The following is an 18,219-nucleotide window of genomic DNA, read 5'->3' on the forward strand; positions in this document are numbered from 1 at the left end:
TAACCTCACTACCAGTGTCCTCTGGCTGGGGGTCAGGACATCTGGCGTTTGGTGGCCTGGCCGGGGGGTGGCTTGGTGACAGGAGCCGTTGTTGATTCAATCTGGACACGTGTCTTTTGGTACGCAGCGAAGAAAACAAGACCCTTCAATCCCTAATTTCAGTCCGGTCCAATCCATTTATAACCAATTTATGTACAGCAACTGGACACCTGGCAAGCAGCGTAACTGTCCGGAGGTCTTGCTCTAGATCAGGGACGTCAAACTCAAATACACAGTGGGCCAAAATAAAGAAATTGGTACAAGTCGAGGACCGGACTGTGTTTCAACACACGGGCCATTTTTGTGTAGAGGGGTAGCTGAAAGTTGACCACAAGTGATATACTTTCACTGCTGATCAATAGTGAAGAGAAGACGCATGCTTGCGCTTGAGGGCCCTCGATACGTGACAATGCACTCGCAGTGCATTGTGGGACTTGTAGTATTATGGTGTTCCGTGCAATATACCAGAGGGCCAGTTCTAATACTAATTCAATATCATCCCGCGGACCAAAGATAATTCATTCACAGGCCTGATTTGGCCCCCGGGCCTTGAGTTTATATGTCAAACTCAAGGCCCGGGATTCTGCAGATGATCTAGAGTCTAGAATCTAGACTCTAGATCATCTGCAGAATCCCTACATGAATCCCCCACCCCAGGCCAGAGTTATGTGGCTTCTACCATCAACCTGTAAATGAAACATCCAAGTAGGGTATGCCCTACTACTACCATCAACTTGTAAAATTAAACGTATCAATATTGGATGAGGCTTCTTCCTCTCCTCAACCATGCTGTGCTTTTTGGTCTGCAGGGAGGCCTGTGGAGTGAGCGCTCTTACATGCACTCTGTTCCATTATTCATACGGGTTATACAAAGAGATGGCATCACACCCTACTTTTCTTATCCTCCTTCGGTATCTCACCTTATAACCTACTTCTGTCTCTGACTTGTTTTTCTCCTCATAACCCCTCACCCCTCACCCCTCACCAACATAGAGCTGAGGGCGTGAGGTTTGGGCTGAGAGTGGGGACCTAACACATTTTTTACTTTGGCAAGATGTTGGGACTAAAGCCACACCATGCACTGAGGACTTGGGACCGTGGTCCGGAGAGTAAATAGAAGATGGTGGATACACAGGAAAAGGTCGATATACCGAGAGTCTTTCGTTTCAGGAACAAAATGGGCAAGTGGGCATGTTGGTCCATTTGGTGGGCCTGTTGGTCCATTTAGTGGGCCTGTTTTGGTCCATTTAGGAATTAGTTGTCTCTAAGGATATTGACATTCGGAATGTTCTCCTGGTTGTTGTGTTCCTGTTAATGAAACTCCATCCCCCATTCACCCACAGCCATGGAACAGTCATTTTGTTGTGTGTATACTGTATGCGTGTGTGTGTGTGTGTGTGTGTGTGTGTGTGTGTGTGTGTGTGTGTGTGTGCGTGCCTCCTAATCACGGCTCCTGTTACGCTTCTTGAAGAAAAAGAATGGCGTCTTCTGAGGTGGACCCAGTAACATGGGCACCTGGTTCTTGCGTGTGATCTGGACCTATAAGATAACAAATCAACACAACACAACAGTGCGATAAAGAACAATCCTTTTGTTTCAGTCTCAAGTGTGAGTTGTGATTTCAAAGTTTAGCAACCGCCATTTTCGTCTCACAGCTTTATTTCTGACACATGGTGCACGGTTCTCAGGTCTCGTGGAAGGTTAAAAGTGTCGGGAGGATCGAGACTGCATGTGGATCTCAGACTTCATGTGGCCAGTCATCTCTATGATGTTAGGTCATCTCCATATTTAGGCAAAGTTCCATTGACATTGGGTATAAAATTAAAAGTAAAATTAAAAGTGCACAGGCTATATTTTTCAAAAACATATGTGAAAAGAAATTGGGGATTTATTTCCATGGCATTCTGGGAGCAGGCACAAGAACACAGACAGACAGACAGACAGACAGACAGACAGACAGACAGACACGTCTGTAAAAGTAAGCCCAGGGCGCTCAGGTGGCACATTGGTAAAGTGCCCGCCCACCCCCACAGAGGTTGTGGGATCCACCGTGGAGCATGCGACTTTGTATGCGAACACAACTGGCCCATGTTTGAGGGAGGGAAGCCGGGCGGGTAGGGTGAAATTGGTCATTGTACAGTACGTACTCCTACAGGCTGGGGGGCTATACTATAAATTTAGCCTGGGATCAATACCATTTTCGGTTCTCTGATCCGGTTGGAGCGGAAATAACTAACTAACGTCAGCAGGTGGCCGGAACCACCAACCAGAACCACCAGGTGCATGCTGTGCACCTGCAAAATAATTCCCCTAGGTTAAAAGTTGTTGAAATTGGTATATTTCTTTTGGTATAATAATTGTTTAAGTTCATCTTCTGTTTTAACTAGTAGCGCGACCAGCGACAATAAACTAATACTAATTGATTTGCATTATGTGGGGAACAAAAAATAATGCGATGAAAACTGGAACCAACCAATGGAACCAGTTTTGTTTCTCTAAACTGTATCACAAGGCTCAGTTTAGAACGAATACCAGGCTTTTCTCCGCGGTAGAAAGCCTGGTGACGCAAGGTTACTCTAAATGTAATAAAAAAAAGAGGAAGTCACACAGTACATACATGAGCGCAAGCACGCATGCACACGCACATGCGCGCACACACACACACACACACACACACACACACACACACACACACACACACACACACACACACACACACACACACACACAGTCACACACACACTTGTCGTTCAGACTCACCGCACAGGGGGGCTGCATCCAGGGCTCTCCATCAATCTGCATTGGCAGTGGTCTTGACGTCCTGCAGTATGGGTTGGTTACAGTGAAGAGTATGGAGTTAGGGAGGGAAGAAGGGGGGGTCAGATCACACACACCTCCGAGGCACGGAAGGCCTGTTCACACCATCCCAGGACAGAGTCAAACAGTGCACACTTTGTTCCCATGAGACCCAGTCCCAGACAGCACCACCCCTCCCTCTCTAAACTCACAGACCCACTGTACACACACACACACACACACACACACACACACACACACACACACACACACACACACACACACACACACACACACACACACACACACAGTATATGCTTGCCCAACACAAACACACACACACACACACACACACACACACACACACACACACACACACAAACACACACACACACACACACACACACACACACACACACACACAGTCACACACACACACACACACACACACACACACACACACACACACACACACACACACACACACACACACACACACACACACACACACACACACACACACACACACACACACACACACACACAAAGTTAGTTTAAGCCTTTCATGCGTAGGGAAACACAGTATGGGAGAATGACTGTGATGAATACTCTTTTACTCAGCTCTAGGAAAATATTAAGGGCAGCTCACTGAACAGGTGAGAGAGAGAGAGAGAAACTTGAACGTGAATATTGACCCTTTAAAATTGTCCAGTAACTGGCTCACTGTGGATGTTAAATGGGCCGAGCACAGCAAGAGTAACATAAAACATAAAAAGCTAGAAACTCTCTTTTAGACAAAATGGTGGCAGAACTGGAAGGCAGGCCGTGGTGACCTCAGGCCTGTCGGACAAATCATTTATCATCCTGTTTGATTGACATCAGTCGGTCGGTCATAGGGATTTGACATTTGTGAACCGAAAGAGGGCATAGAGCTGCTATGTTTGGTCTACAACGCTGTCGCATGATGAAGCATAAATTAGTGTGCTAAAAAATATATACAAATAAAAGGAGAATCTATTTAATTCATAACTGAATGAATTTTCTTTAACCCTATCTATCAGTATAGTTTATGGACAGGGCAACGGGTGTCAGAGCGTGGAAGAATGGAGTAGAGACAGGGAGGCGAGCAGTGGGAGATGATCTGATGATGAGGCAAACCTGATGGTAACATTGGCACACTGGGCCAGTCTGCGACCGGCACTTTTCAGTCCTGTGTAGATCTGACCCATCTCTATGGCACCCTCCAGCCCAACCACCTCCAACAGCTGGTCACTCAGGTCTGGTAGGAGAGAGACAGTGAGGGAGAGGTAGATATATAGAGAGAGAGAGAGAGACAGAGTATGGGTTAATATGGGTCACCACATGGCCACTGAAGCCAACTACATGAGAGGATCAGTCATAATACCTCATGTAATCTCACTGTAATCATGTGTCCTCCTGCATAGCAAATACATTCCTTTATACTACATGTCCTAGTTATGCATGGGTTTCACAGAGATATACAGTACATGCCCTGCACTAGGATTTAATACATGACAATGGAGACCATGTGAGTGGTCTTTCACTTCCACTCTCCTCTGGTTGTCTCTCCGCCTAACAGCACCATATCTACTGAGCAGTGCTACAAATGAAGAGGCCTGTCAGCTCCCCTTTACACAGAGTAATGCATTATCCATGTGACAACTAGCCAACCAACGCAGCACAGGGCCAACAGTAGTTTAAATGGAGGATCACTCACAAGGGCCACAGTGATTGGGATGGACTGTGGTGTGTTTTAGCTGCCCCCCTCCCCTATCTTCGGCTTCCAATATTTTCAGTTTGAGACACCACTTTTGGACCCCAATTTCCCTATTTAATCTCACTCTCTCTCTCTACGTCGTCCTCAGACGAGCCCTCCATCGGCGTCTCCAGTCATGTCGGTTCTCCATACATCCCGGCCAGCTCATTTGTGCTTTCTGCACCAGCATCTTCCTTTAGTAGGTCCACATAGGTAGGTGTGGGACGTCCTTTCGATCGATGCCCGTTTGTTGGTTCCCACAGTACAAGCTTTTTGTGTCGGTGGCAGTGGCCAGCTAGTCTCATCCTCCTTACTGCTATCTTCTCTGATACACAACATCTCACAATGCGAGATGTTGTGTATGTTGTGAGCTTGTAGATCCAGTTTTGAAACAAATTTAAGAGCAAGTGAAAGTGGTTGAGTGTGTCTGTGGGTTTCATGAATCAATGAAAAGTATTAACGAAAGCTTGTGACTAAAAAATAAATACGTTGGATCCATTTCCTGAAAGGTTAATAGTTACTGAGGTTTCTCATGATACTGCACTGATTTGGTTGGCTCCCTCTGTGTTGTACATAACTCCCAGATGACATCCTGTCAGAGCAGTTATTATGGAACGTAAAGCTGGATGGGCCGACCAACCTGAGACCACGCTTCTCACTTGCGGGGTGGATTTGACCACAGAATCCTGTGAGCCGATGCTATAGCGCAGGGACACAATTAGACCAGGAATGATTGGGTTAAATCTCTCTCGGTAACCCATATTCCAGGGCTAATTAAGCAGGTCAGAGTGGGGCTCTGAGACCTGATTAGCAAAGGCAGGCCGTTCAGTGGGCATGCACACTGGTGCCAGTTGAACACCTAAACATAACCCAGCCCAATTGCATGCGCATCAGAAAGCGGCAGCTCTCTCCTGACTGCCTATTGGGCCATACATACAACTGTATGGCAGCCTGTGTCTCGCTAGACAGTCAGAAGCAGTCCTATTGTACTGTATGTGTTTAGTTATCTTAGTCACTTAGTGTGTGTGTCACATTCTGTTCTCTACTGCAGCTAGCCAGCTACACATTCAAAATGATACAATGCAGATAATGGAAATAATGAAGGGCCGTGGAGAGTCAGTTCAAACTTACTAGGGTTTGCATCAGTGCAGGAGTAAACAAAGTCATCATGTGAGGAAGAGCCAATGGAACTGGTCAGACTTTTCCCTGAGGGTCTGGTTGCCATAGCACTGTCTAGTCCTGACAAGCAAGAACTTGCAGCTCTGCCTGTTTTGACTGGAACTGTATAGGCTGCAGGCCTGTCTGTCTGTTGCAATGTAAACATGTTAATAATTGCCCGATGTTGCCTGACCTAGCTTAGCCTGCTGGCTTTGTTTCAAACTCCAAAGAGGAAACGGTCATGTGTTCTTACTTTACACTATAGGGAGACTTTGTGCAAGGTCATGATGCAACACTGGACTCACGAGAAGGTGCTGGTGTGTGGGGTGTGTTGTGTTGTTGTGCTGTGAAGCATGGTGAATTATCATACTTCGCAATTCGCAAGTCAGGATAGTAAGAAAAGGATACGTGTGGAGGCAAAATTATTCACTGCAATGACTGCCATTCAGATTTGCTACAAGTCGTTGCTCCTTCCGATGTTTGAAACTCTCGTGCATTAAAATAATTTGTCAACCATTATATTATACTGAAGCCTATCTAATGGAGTTAAAATATGAATCAGGTTAGAGTACCCAGAATAATTCAACATCATCTTGGAATGGAAATTTAAATTAAGAAACATAGTATTCTCTTTAAGGCCACACTAAGCATGCATGTACAGCAGCTGAGCCACATTCCAATGAGTTATCAGTATCACATATGTGTGTGTGGACACATTGTTGTGTGTGTAGTGTATAATCACATGAACCCTAGTGTCCCTATTCTGGGCATGTCATAATAGCTGAAAATAGCAGATCTACAATCTCATAATGTGTTGGAAGCTTGTGGATTGGCTATTTATGGCGACTAGAGTTGGTGTAGAGGTGGAAAGGGTTTAACTAAAACGTATCATATTTGACATATGATTATTATTATTATTATTATTGCAAAATGTACACTACATTATCATATCTATCATATTCATTCTAGAGCAATGCATCACATTGCAAGCATGTGCAAGCATTGCAAGAGGAACGCTAATATTTATATTTTGGAGATTTAATTATCATTAATATTGGTTTGGCAAGCCAATACAAAGTATATATCTATCTTCTATTCTCTTTACGTGTGTGTGTGTACGTCTGTAATCCACGTAACTCGAGAACCGTTCGCCCCGCCGACTTCAAATTCGACACACGCGTTCCACACCACCACAGGGAGTGCAGTGTCCGGCATCGAGTCGGTCGGATACACAGTTATCCAGAACCACCACAAAAGGCTCTGGTCAGGCTCTGCCAGTGGACCTAATGAGTGAAGTCCCCTCACCTGTAGAGTCCATGGCGTCACATTGAGAGGCTTGTGGGGCTTGTGGTTAGGTTAAGGGTAGTTCACATTGAGCACTATTACTATATAACAATAACTATATACCTTAACTATTTTCACCATTGCATTTCTTATAGTTGTGGCGTGGACATTACCCTCCACTTCACCTGATAGAACAATTTTTAGGCTATTTTCATATATAGTTATAGTTATAGTGTCCGCCTGGTCAGCGTGAACAGCAGTTTAGGGTCCCAAGAACTGACTGCGTCTCTCGAACGCCCACAGAGCTTTCTAAGAAAATACAGTAGGATTCGGCATCCATTAATGACAAACCGGGCATTTGGTCAGTAAAGGATTAAGAGGGGGAAGGTTGCTATAATTAATGCACACGACAGATGGGAATTAAGAGAAGGTCTGGATGGATGGAAGGAGACAGTCTGCCGTTCTTCTGTGGCTAGAAACGGCAGAGCGTGTGGTTATATGTGCTATACAGACGTGGAGTAAAATGCAGTAAAATGTGACTTGCTCAGGATAGAAGACACCGTTGAAATTTCCCAACGATGCAGTCTTTATTCTGAGATTTCACGACACCCTCTAAAACGCCTTCATCGCGCAGCGTTCATTTTGAATCTCGAAATACACCCACCACTTCCTCCTATGACCAAAAATGGGCATGGCGTCGTCCCAGCGGGTGGGCGAGCCTGATGGCAGAGTATAACCCACCATGCTGATTCTCACCTCAGCCAATGTTTCCCGCCTCATCAGAGCTCTTGTGCTTTTGACTCTCATCATGCCAGCCAGCGCTGTTACGTCGCAGTGAGGTGGCACCCAGAATAGAACAGCCTCTTACATAACCCATTCTGACCTGAGATCAGATTCATACGAGGTTTCCGCCGGACACACACTGGTCTGACGAACCCATTCTGACCTGAGATCAGATTCTAAAAATGTCAGTCGTTCTTCGATTTTTCCAAAAATAGCAGACCTACAAGCTCGTATCGCGCCACTCGGTGGCGCGATATGAGCTTGTAGATCTGCTATTTTTCAATAGCTAAAGCATAACATGATGCCGACACCAAAATGGGTGCCCGGTCAGAATGGGATAAGCCGGGGGCCGCAGTGCATCATGGGATGGGATGGTGGTGCTCTGCCAAGCAGCAGGCATAGCTAGGTTTGTGTCACTGCTGTGCTTCACACAAATGTACTATACGTGTGCACTGCACAGCAGTAGTGTGTGTGTGCATGCACAGCACACCGCACGCACACACACACGCACAAAACATTCGAAGCGGGAGGAGCATCTTGCTGTTGGGAGTGTTGAGTTCATTAGAGACGTACAGTATACACACGAATGTACAGTTCCGTCATCAGATCATCACGCACTCTCACTCACTATATCTCACTATTTATATATGTATTATAATATAAAGCAAACAATCTAAATCAGAATACACTTATTGTGTGGAGATACGGGGAAAAGGTAATACATGTAAAACCAACACAAACCCCAATATTTATATTGCAGAAGAGAGCTATATAAATAATAAATAGGTTGAGGTCAACAGAGCTTCTTAATCCGGCACAGTTGAGAAGCAGGAGTTAGACTATTAAAGGGATCATGACATTAAAAAAAGTTTTTGTAATTTTTCGTATTTTTTGGGGCGGGTTTTCTGAGCTCAATCGCACCCAAAAAAACCTGAACTTTTATCCGCGTCTGCTCTCTGCTCGTCGGCAGTCTCCTCCATGAGAGTGTGGAGGTCGCGCTGCTGGGGCAGATAGGCGTGTGTACGGCTGCACGCATGCGCTTGGGTGCCGGCAGACTGCTGGGCGAGTGCTGTCGCTTTGGCATGGGATCAACTTTGACCAAAAAATGCACAATGAAAAACAGATATGGCCATGGTTCATGGCCATGGCCAGGGTTCATGGCAATATATATAGCGTGTCTTGAGTGTAGAGGGTTAGAGACTGTCATCATGGACTGACAACCATATATGGTTGAACCCGCGGCAGTGTGCCGCGGGTTCGACTCCCGATCCCGTCGGCCCTTACTGTATGTCACTCCCCCATCCCTCTCCCCATTTCCTGTCTGTCCCTCTATAAAAAATATAAAATAAAGGCAAAAGCCACAAAAAAAGTAAGAAGGGTAGACATTAAACTGAGGTTTCAACCTACACCTTTTTGGTCTAGCTGTTTTGTTCCGTTTTATTTTTGTTTGTTGTATGAAGTGTCATAATTGTATTTGTTACATGGCTAATGACCGAAATAAACTATTACTACTACTACTGCTACTACTACTACTAATTAGTGTATGGTCAAGTCAGACTGTAGCCTAAACATTAACCACTTGAACCCCAGCATCCATATTCTAGGCCCTAGAATCAGCTGTTTTTGGCTAATGTTCCCCCTAGAATCTAGGGGGAACATTAGCCAACAACAGCTGATCTACAACGCGTGATGTTGATGGAAAAAAGTCCAACTCAGGTCAGTTTCACTGAGAATAGAGTGTGTAAGTGGTTAACACATGGAGCCTGGAAAGTTTGGGAGAAAAACATCCACTGAGTGAAAATGCTACTGCTTTCTCGGCTGTCGTGGTAAAGACACAGCGGTTGGGCACAATGACACTTCCACAGACTGGCTTTTATGGAGCTACTCTGACATTCCCTGTTTGGACTGCTTGTTAGCATCAAGAGGCTAGAAATGACAGCTCGCCGTTTCTGCTGACACCCTGGAGCTAATATTCTCTGGAGACCTGCAGATGTAGAGGCAAATCATATTAATAAAGTATAGGTCTACTGAAATAAGTGAACTTAGCCTTCTAATAACCTGTTTTAGGATTAGCGTTATACAGTAAATACACGAGGGTCCACATTTATAACCTTTCCAACACATCTCTCTGCTGCTCACCACAACACAACCCTTTTCTCTCACAGAGAGCTATATAGCCTGTGAGACCTGACAAAAAATTGATCATATCATCATTTCAGGAGCAGTTTAATTAAGTGTACAAATAAAACCAAATGGACCCATTTGGTTACATTTATACACTCAGGATATTACAGCGCATGTATTTCCTTCCTCCACCCCCCCCCCATCGCTCCCAGGCCATCATGGAAGATGGAAGAGAAACTGGACCTCACCTCTCCAGCAACACACGGAAGTGAAGGTATAGTATGGGGGCGAGCAGCGCTCACTTGGCCTTTTGACGGAGTGCGCTATGTTACGACGACACGGTATAAAAATACACCATGTGCAACCCTGCAGCCCTTCACCGTCAAGCGGCCAGTAAAGGCTTGATGTTATGAAGCTGCAGTTTTTATTTCTCAGCCAGTCTTGTCAAACAATAAAAAAAAATCACACCCATGTGAACTGAGTGGTGCAAAATTCATTGGAACTTTCTGCCGGGGGGAAATGACAGCCATGGGAAATTGGGAATCATAGGCTACAGACAAGAGCCAATCTCATCAGCTTTGACAGACTCAGTCTTTAGTGATCTTTTTTGCTGCTGTCAGAAGGAATCCTGAGCATTCATTGACTTGGAGACTTGGAGATACGTAGGAGGTCATCTCACTCCCCTAATGTCCATCGACTCTGAGGCTGTTTGATACAGCTACTGTACTACCAGCATGCTTCACAGGCAGGGTTGGGGAAATCTAAGTAATTATAGACTCTGCTTTTCTGTCGTGTGAAAGGAAAACAATAAACGCTCCCTGGCTGCAGAGGGCCTGAAATAGCCCTCTCCTCCATCAAGGAGACACTGACAGAGCTAGAGTGTTGTGGGGGAGGACATGCAAGGGGTGTGTGTGTGTGTGTGTGTGTGTGTGTGTGTGAGACGTGTGAGTGTGTGTGTGCGTGTGTGTGTGCGTGCATGTGTTTGTGCGTGCGTGTGTGAAAGCGTGCGTGCACGTGTGCGTGAGAGAGAGAGAGAGGGAGAGAGAGAGGCTGTAGGATGGTGAGTAGAGATGCTAGAGAAGAGGAATGAGAAATGAACTAGAAAAAGTGTCGGCCTGGTGGAGACAAGGAGTCACAAAGGTGAGAGAGAAACTGGGGAACATGGTCACCTGAAATAGTGCAGCTCTATAACCTCGCGGCAATTCAACCCCATGAACAAAAGTCACTGCTTCTCCACCTATTTGCACTTGTGAGTCAAGGGGTGCCTCTGCCCTTGCACCGAAAGATATCGGTGTCAGACTGTGGCACATCTACAGTGTATGTTTTTGCTCTGCAGTCTGCGCTCACCATCTCCTGTAAAGGAAGTTGAGGAATTTGATCCAGGCACTGAAAAGGAAATGAATTGGGGAGGGGAAAGATGGAGCAGAGATTAAGGTTCGAGGTGGAGCAGGGCAATGCATGGAGTTTGCCTCCGGGGCTGCGTACATATATCCTTTTCGCCTCCTGGTCAAAGTGAATTTCTCCTCCACCACCCACCTGACTGCCATACACAACTGACTGAATCTCAGGCTTCAATTCAGTTCTACCACACAATTTTACATTATTTCCTCCATTGTGCTTGAAAACTGAACACACACGCACACAAAAAACTTTTTAAAAGTAAAGTAGGATTTCCTATTCCATCCGGTTGCTAAGGAATGTTGTTTATGAGAGCTGGATATGAGATGCAGCACCTAAATTTAGATCCAGCGAGAGCAGATATCTCAGTGAAATGTTTGCTACTGTACCAGCCTTCTGCAATGTGTATCTGTCTTAAGCTGTATTTTCTGTCCATGCAGTAGAGTCTACTGCTTGCTCTGAGTTGTCTACTCAGTCTACTCACTGAGTAGGCCAATTCAGAGCAAGAAACAAAGTCAATCAGAGGCTTAAGGATTCATCTGTGAGGTCAGAACCAGCCATGGGTCCGTTTGCTCACTTACCGTAACCTAGCTGATTGCATTATCTGCAGCAAAGAGCTTCAAAGGCATGATCTTGTTGCGGGCAGAGCAAACAACTGTCATTAACAATTAGTAGTAAGCCGTGCATGCAGGCATGTTAAGACACTAGGAGACAAGCATGTACGCACATGCATATTTAACTACAGTGGGATAAATACATGACACAATGTATATTCATAGCCACACACAAAGCCCCCACGCATGCACGCACGCACGTCTGTCAGAGAAACTAGAGATGTCCTACTCTGAGATTTGTTTCCTTATAGGATTAAATGGCAAAAGAACAAATTTAATGAAGGTTAAATCCTGTGGGACAACTCTGCAGTACAAAGATTCCCTCGCACACATACTTGCATGCACAATTGCCTTGGCATGCGCTTACACTCTCATAAATCCAGAAACTTTTAGCATTGTACTAAAGACACACAGTTAGAAAAGCAAAGATTTCAACAGAATCAACAGTGCAGTAACTACAAGAACTGGAAGGGAAAGTACGAGAGGCCTTTGTTAATCCCACATGGGAAATTCTGTTCGTCGCTGCTCAGATGAATGACATGTAAACATGGACATGAGGCAAACTGGTATGCATATGTATGCATGCATACATGCAAAGTGTGCGTGCGCATGCACACACATGAACATACATATGTGAACATGCACAATACACATACACACATACCTACACGCCCACATTACCATAATGCAGTCGCCCCCCAAAACAAGTAGTGTGCTTTGTGTGCAACCAGACTAGCATAATTATCCTTCAAAGTTATGGCCTGACAGCTTAAAAGCAACGATAATAATGAGTTTGCCAGAAGCAAAGTGTTTTGGCATTTGGCAATATTGCCAAATGTCATCCTTGCGAGGTCTGAAAGACAGCAGATAGGCAGGCCAGGAGGGAGAGTGGAATGTGCCAATGGCACTGCAGATAAAAAATAGCTACTGTATGGTATAAGATAACTATGTTTTCCATCACGTTCAAGTCCCGATCCCGACGACCTTCGCTGCATGTCTTCCACCCATCTCTCTCCCCATTTCCTGTCAAGCTACTGTAATCTATCAATAAAGGCAAAAGGCCACGAAGAAAAACAATGTGATAAATGTATTTAAGTGAATAATGTCAGTGTTTTAACAAAAACACTGTTGGAGCAAAGACTGTGTGCGGACTTCTCCTTCTCTGTGTGTATCTATCTCTTTTCCAGCACCAGCAAGGAACTGGATGTGTGCTAGCCACCTGCTTTTTAAATGTATTTCTGAACCCTAACACTAACACTAACCTCACATACTGTTTGGGTCTCTCCGTCGGTTTGTTTAGTTTGTCGGAACCACCCGCGACAATGCACGCCCAATCATGTCCTCCAACCAGAGGTTGGATTTAATGCACAGGTGGGTTTTACAGCATATACCACCCTGTTACTGTATATCTTATATAGACTATCTCCTCTGTGTGTGTATCCCTTCACCGCCTGTGTAAGTGAGAAAACTCTCCCCTGTGTTCTCTGGCATATGGGGCATATGGAAACATTGTCCTGCTTAGCCAGTCAGAACCTTTTGGATTTAGCAGTAAGGGCAGGCAGCTGTGCCAGCACAGGACAGGAGATGGCCATTGGACCACTGGGGGGAAGGGGGGGGGGGGGGGACTGTTTAGCTGAGAGGCTGGGAAGGTGACCGCATGGGGATGTGACGGTAAGTTACCGTACAGACATCCGTCTCAGTTACACGCACGCACGCACATAGGCACGCACAGACAGACAGACAGACAGACAGACAGACAGACAGACAGACAGACAGACAGACAGACAGACAGAGGCGCGGTTCGGTTGGCCAAGTCATAGACCGTGACATATGTGTGGAGTATGCGGAAGTGCCGTTTACGCCTCTGCTTTGGGGCCGTGATACATCACTTACTTTACCTGTGCGTTTTCAACCCAGCTTCGTGGGTCTTCGACTACCGGGCGTACTGGCCAATCATAGCAGGGCTTTCCTAGAACTGCCGCGATATCTGCACTGCGGCAATATCTGCACTCCCCCCCATAAAACAAGATGCACGGACAGCGGACACACGTTATTCACGGAGAAACGACTAAAACACGGAACAACAACACAACCTGCAAAACACAAAGATAAGTCACTGTCGGCAGACCGGTTGTGATTGCCAGACCAGACGAGGAAGCTGTGCGCTGCTCGGCAACTTCCCCAATGTAAACAATAGGGACTCAATTTCCCATAACCCTTTGCACAATGGCGCGGATGACCTTTTTGCGATGACGTCATCAAAACGCGTCTCATATCCCATTCTGTTCCGGTGGATTGCCCGTATGACTTAAAACTGATTAACAACATGGATTAAACAATGAAAACATAACTCGGGCAACGCGAATCGCAGGGAAAGTGTTAACGTCATTTATTCCCGTCCTCTGCTTCTCTCATTGCGCATGCCGCTCTCTTTCTGGTACAGAATAGCCCTGGAGTCTCCATGGAAATAAGTTTCAGCACAGTCAGCACAGTCAGAAGAGATGTAAAGCGGTGAAATGAAATACACATAAAATAAAGTATGTACAGTATATAAAACAATAAAGGAAAGTATAGAATGATTGGCACGATGTTAGATAGGTTTATATGGTTGAGGGTACAAAGTACAAGTTCTGCATAATGGATGGCCCCAACTTTTGATAAAAGAAAAACTTTTGATTGCCTGTGAAATATAAATATCCTCGGTAGAGACAGCTGAATCTTTCCAAAATGTTTTATTGCATAAAATGACAGGACATTATAAAAACGAATTCAACTGACACAGTTGCCGGGAACAACATGAACTAGAAACAAACATTCGCTTTTCAGAGCACAGAACTGGCCAGTGGCTGAGAAACACGTGGATTGTTCAATTAATTTATGTGACAAATAATAGCGTAGTTTGACAAAATAAGACGAAAGGACATTGCCAATAGTACAAGTCTCCTCTCCTCCCTTCCCCGATGTTTGAGGTCAATTTGTAGAAATCTAAAATAGCTGTTCAGTTGCTGCCACTGTCCTTGAGGCAATATCTGCCAGCATGGCTTGTCCCCAAGGTATAAACAAGGAACAAAGGACAGTCTTCTTACACGCCCGCAGGGAGCAGAAAGACTGCATACGTCCACGGCAGGACACAGATAGATACTGACATCCAACGCAACTCCTGCTGCCTGGTGGCACTGTGAGGTCACTGTGAAGCACTTTACCGTAGAGTGTTCTGCAAATACTGAGGTAGATGTGAAAACAGATGCCCTGGCTTGTGTTCCCAAACTGTTTCCTTTGGAAGTACACACTAGAAGTTGAAGTGTGTACACTCATTTGTTCCATATGCCAATGCTGGCCCAGTAGTGTGTGTGTGGGGGGGGGGGAGACAAGACCTCTCTTTATTGCTGTATAAATGACCTAATGTTTGGCCTGCTGTGTTTTGGCCATGAACGTGTCAGCGACACACAATAGATCTTTTGACACCCCATAGGGCACCATTCAGACCATGGATGGAAAACATTCAATCCATTTAGTACGACAGCAGCGCCAGGATTTAGGCCCTGTGTGGCACCTGAAGTCATTCTGTGGTGTGTACGGTATGTGTGTGTCCATGCACTTTTCGCTTCACTCACCTTGCACACAGAATTTGAGCCCCTTAGCGTCTGTGACCGTGCTGGCCGGCATCCTGTCCGGAACCTTCTTGCTCATGCGGTTGTAGTTGCGCCTCTTCTTGGTTTCGCCCCACAGGTTGGAGCCACCGTGCATGCTGGGAATGTTTAGGACAGCGATGCCCTCCAACGATGTATTACTGAGGTCCAAGATGATCCCATCGCACTGGGGACAGAGAGAGACAGTCAGCGAGAAAGACATCTATCGCATATACAGTGTACAACACTGCCCTGGCATAACAGAAAATTATACCTCTATATGCTCCCATGTGGGACATGATTGTCATATGTTTATTCACCCTAATATAATAACAGGGGGCTGAATAATCGGGAGGCTAGCGTTTCACATCGTATTGAAATCCTAAAATTTGATTTAGGAATGAAAGGAACGTTAATTTTACATGTATGGATTTTATATAACCCAACAGAGGTAATGCTGAGGCTTCAGCTAATGGATAGCTGGAATGTCAGAGTTGGACAGAGCACAGAGACTGTACTCACTTGGCCCAGCTGGTGTATCATGGATAACGGCAAGGGCAATTGATTTTCCACGATATGTTACATGGACAGAAGCTGAGTATACAATTCCAAGAACTGTATAACAGAGGAAGCTATAGCTGTAGAATAGTAAACAATGTAAGAGCAGATCAAAGGTCTATACAAGAGCTCAACGCTGAGATCAGAATAGAATTCCATTTGGCACCGTTTACCCAATTTGTCCAATGTTTGTCAAGCTCATCTGGATTCAACAGTCATTTAAACCAAATGAAAGAGAACATAAACAACACCTTGCCATGACTCATTGCACACCCTTGATGGTGGCAACCACAAATTATGTCATGTGTACATTATGTACTGTATATATGAAAAATACTGTGGGTGCTGCTGGACACACAGAATAATGATATACACTCATGCTTGCCTACACACAGAGGCCCACAGAATAACACTGCACACACGCATGCAAACACGCAGACGCACACACACACACACACACACACACACACACACACACACACACACACACACACACAATAAATCACTTCATTTCCACGGGGCATAGAATAATTATGACTTTAGAATAATTATAATCTGACAGAGGTCTGTTACTTGCGTGATAAGTCGTGTTATACAGCTCTGGGCCATAATAATAACACCAATAGGCTGGCAGGGTAGTTTAAAATAACACCCCAGATCTTTGTAAACTGGTAATGATTACCATTTAGTCACTATCATGGTAATCATTACCAGTTCACAGAGACCTGAGGTGGGTGGTACTAACAGGTCATGCTCTCTAGCTGAACTGTAATTATTAAAACAAGCCACTATTAGTTGTGCTTGTGAATGAGTGTCTAGCCGAGAACAAGAGAATGTGCAAACTTGGCAGTTCAGAACTCCAGCGCCTGAAACTGATAACATCTTTCTGTATACAGTGGAGTCACCTCTAAAGTTGAACCAATCGTTATCACACATTTCTGTTAAAACAAAGCACTTCCATATCAAGGCTAGAGTTTTTATGCTAGTCTGTGATGCGTTTGTGCATGCACATGGTATTTATTTAATTGTTTATTATTTTGTTAAATTTATTATTTTGATATGTTCAATTTCTCAACCATGCCATTCAGACATACTGTATTATCTAAGTTGAGCAAGTGATTTGGAATGGAATCCAGTGCTACCTTTGAGGCTCACTGTGTGTTGAGCACAAAGGTGATAACATTGGCAGAAAGAGGCATTGCGGGGTGTGTCTGCATATAGAGCTGAGAATAGCCCCACTTGGGAAATGTACAGCGTAAAACCCTTAGCGTTAGTTTTACCACATGAACCCTAGCATCCTTATTTTGGGCATGTCATAATCATAATAGTCGCCTATTATGATTCAGCGAAAATAGGCAAACATTCGCAGCGCTATTAGTTTGTACATCAGCTATTTTTGGTGAAGATATTTGGTGTAAAGGCAAAAAAGGAGGGTACAAAGTATAGACCCCTGTGAGACCCTGGTCAACAAAGTATATAGAATTTAAGTAGTTAATTATGTTAAATGAACACTGAGGATTTTACTGTAGTGTAAGTACTTAATTAAAATTCCCCTTAAAGCCTGAACGAAACTATAAACGTTTGCTGTATTTTAGAGCCTGTTACAGTATGTCACTGTAGAAAGAGAGATAAATCAGCTTGTTGACAGGCAGTATTTATATTACACCTAGCCAATTATTTTTTGGATGATGAAATGATGTTGGTTTGGTGGTGCAACAGTTGTAGTTAGTTTAAGCGTAGTGTTTAAGCCTTTTAATTTGAAATAGCTTTGATTTTGTTTTGATTTTTGCATGCCATAATGTTTGGTGGAGGACTCGCCCTCAGACGAGTCCTCCAGTCAGGGCATTTAGGAGCTTGGCACCCGTGCCCAGGCCTATATCTGGCGTTGTTTGAGGGTACATGGTACAGCATGGTTCGGTACTGGTAAAATCTTGATAGAGACCTGATTTAAATTGAAAAATAGGGGTAGGACCAGATAAGCATAGGTTTCATCCCTACTCCCTTTTGATCAATTACTGTTATTTTTTTGGTATTATGATTATTATTGTGCATTGTTTTG

The 18,219-nt window shown here is 44.7% G+C and overlaps 1 protein-coding gene across 1 annotated transcript in view; it reads right to left on the reverse strand.

Moving 5' to 3' along the window:
- Nucleotides 1–1,335: 1,335 nt before the first annotated feature.
- Nucleotides 1,336–18,219, reverse strand: part of dgkg (diacylglycerol kinase, gamma) — a 91,526-nt gene continuing 74,642 nt past the window's right edge. The window contains 4 exon segments of the mRNA XM_083776960.1: nucleotides 1,336–1,578; nucleotides 2,800–2,860; nucleotides 3,994–4,114; nucleotides 15,588–15,789. Coding sequence (XP_083633086.1) covers nucleotides 1,480–1,578; nucleotides 2,800–2,860; nucleotides 3,994–4,114; nucleotides 15,588–15,789 — 483 coding nt within the window. The 3' untranslated portion in view covers nucleotides 1,336–1,479.

The sequence above is a fragment of the Protomyctophum parallelum genome (assembly GCF_964188405.1).
Source record: "Protomyctophum parallelum genome assembly, chromosome: 11".
NCBI lineage: Eukaryota > Metazoa > Chordata > Actinopteri > Myctophiformes > Myctophidae > Protomyctophum > Protomyctophum parallelum.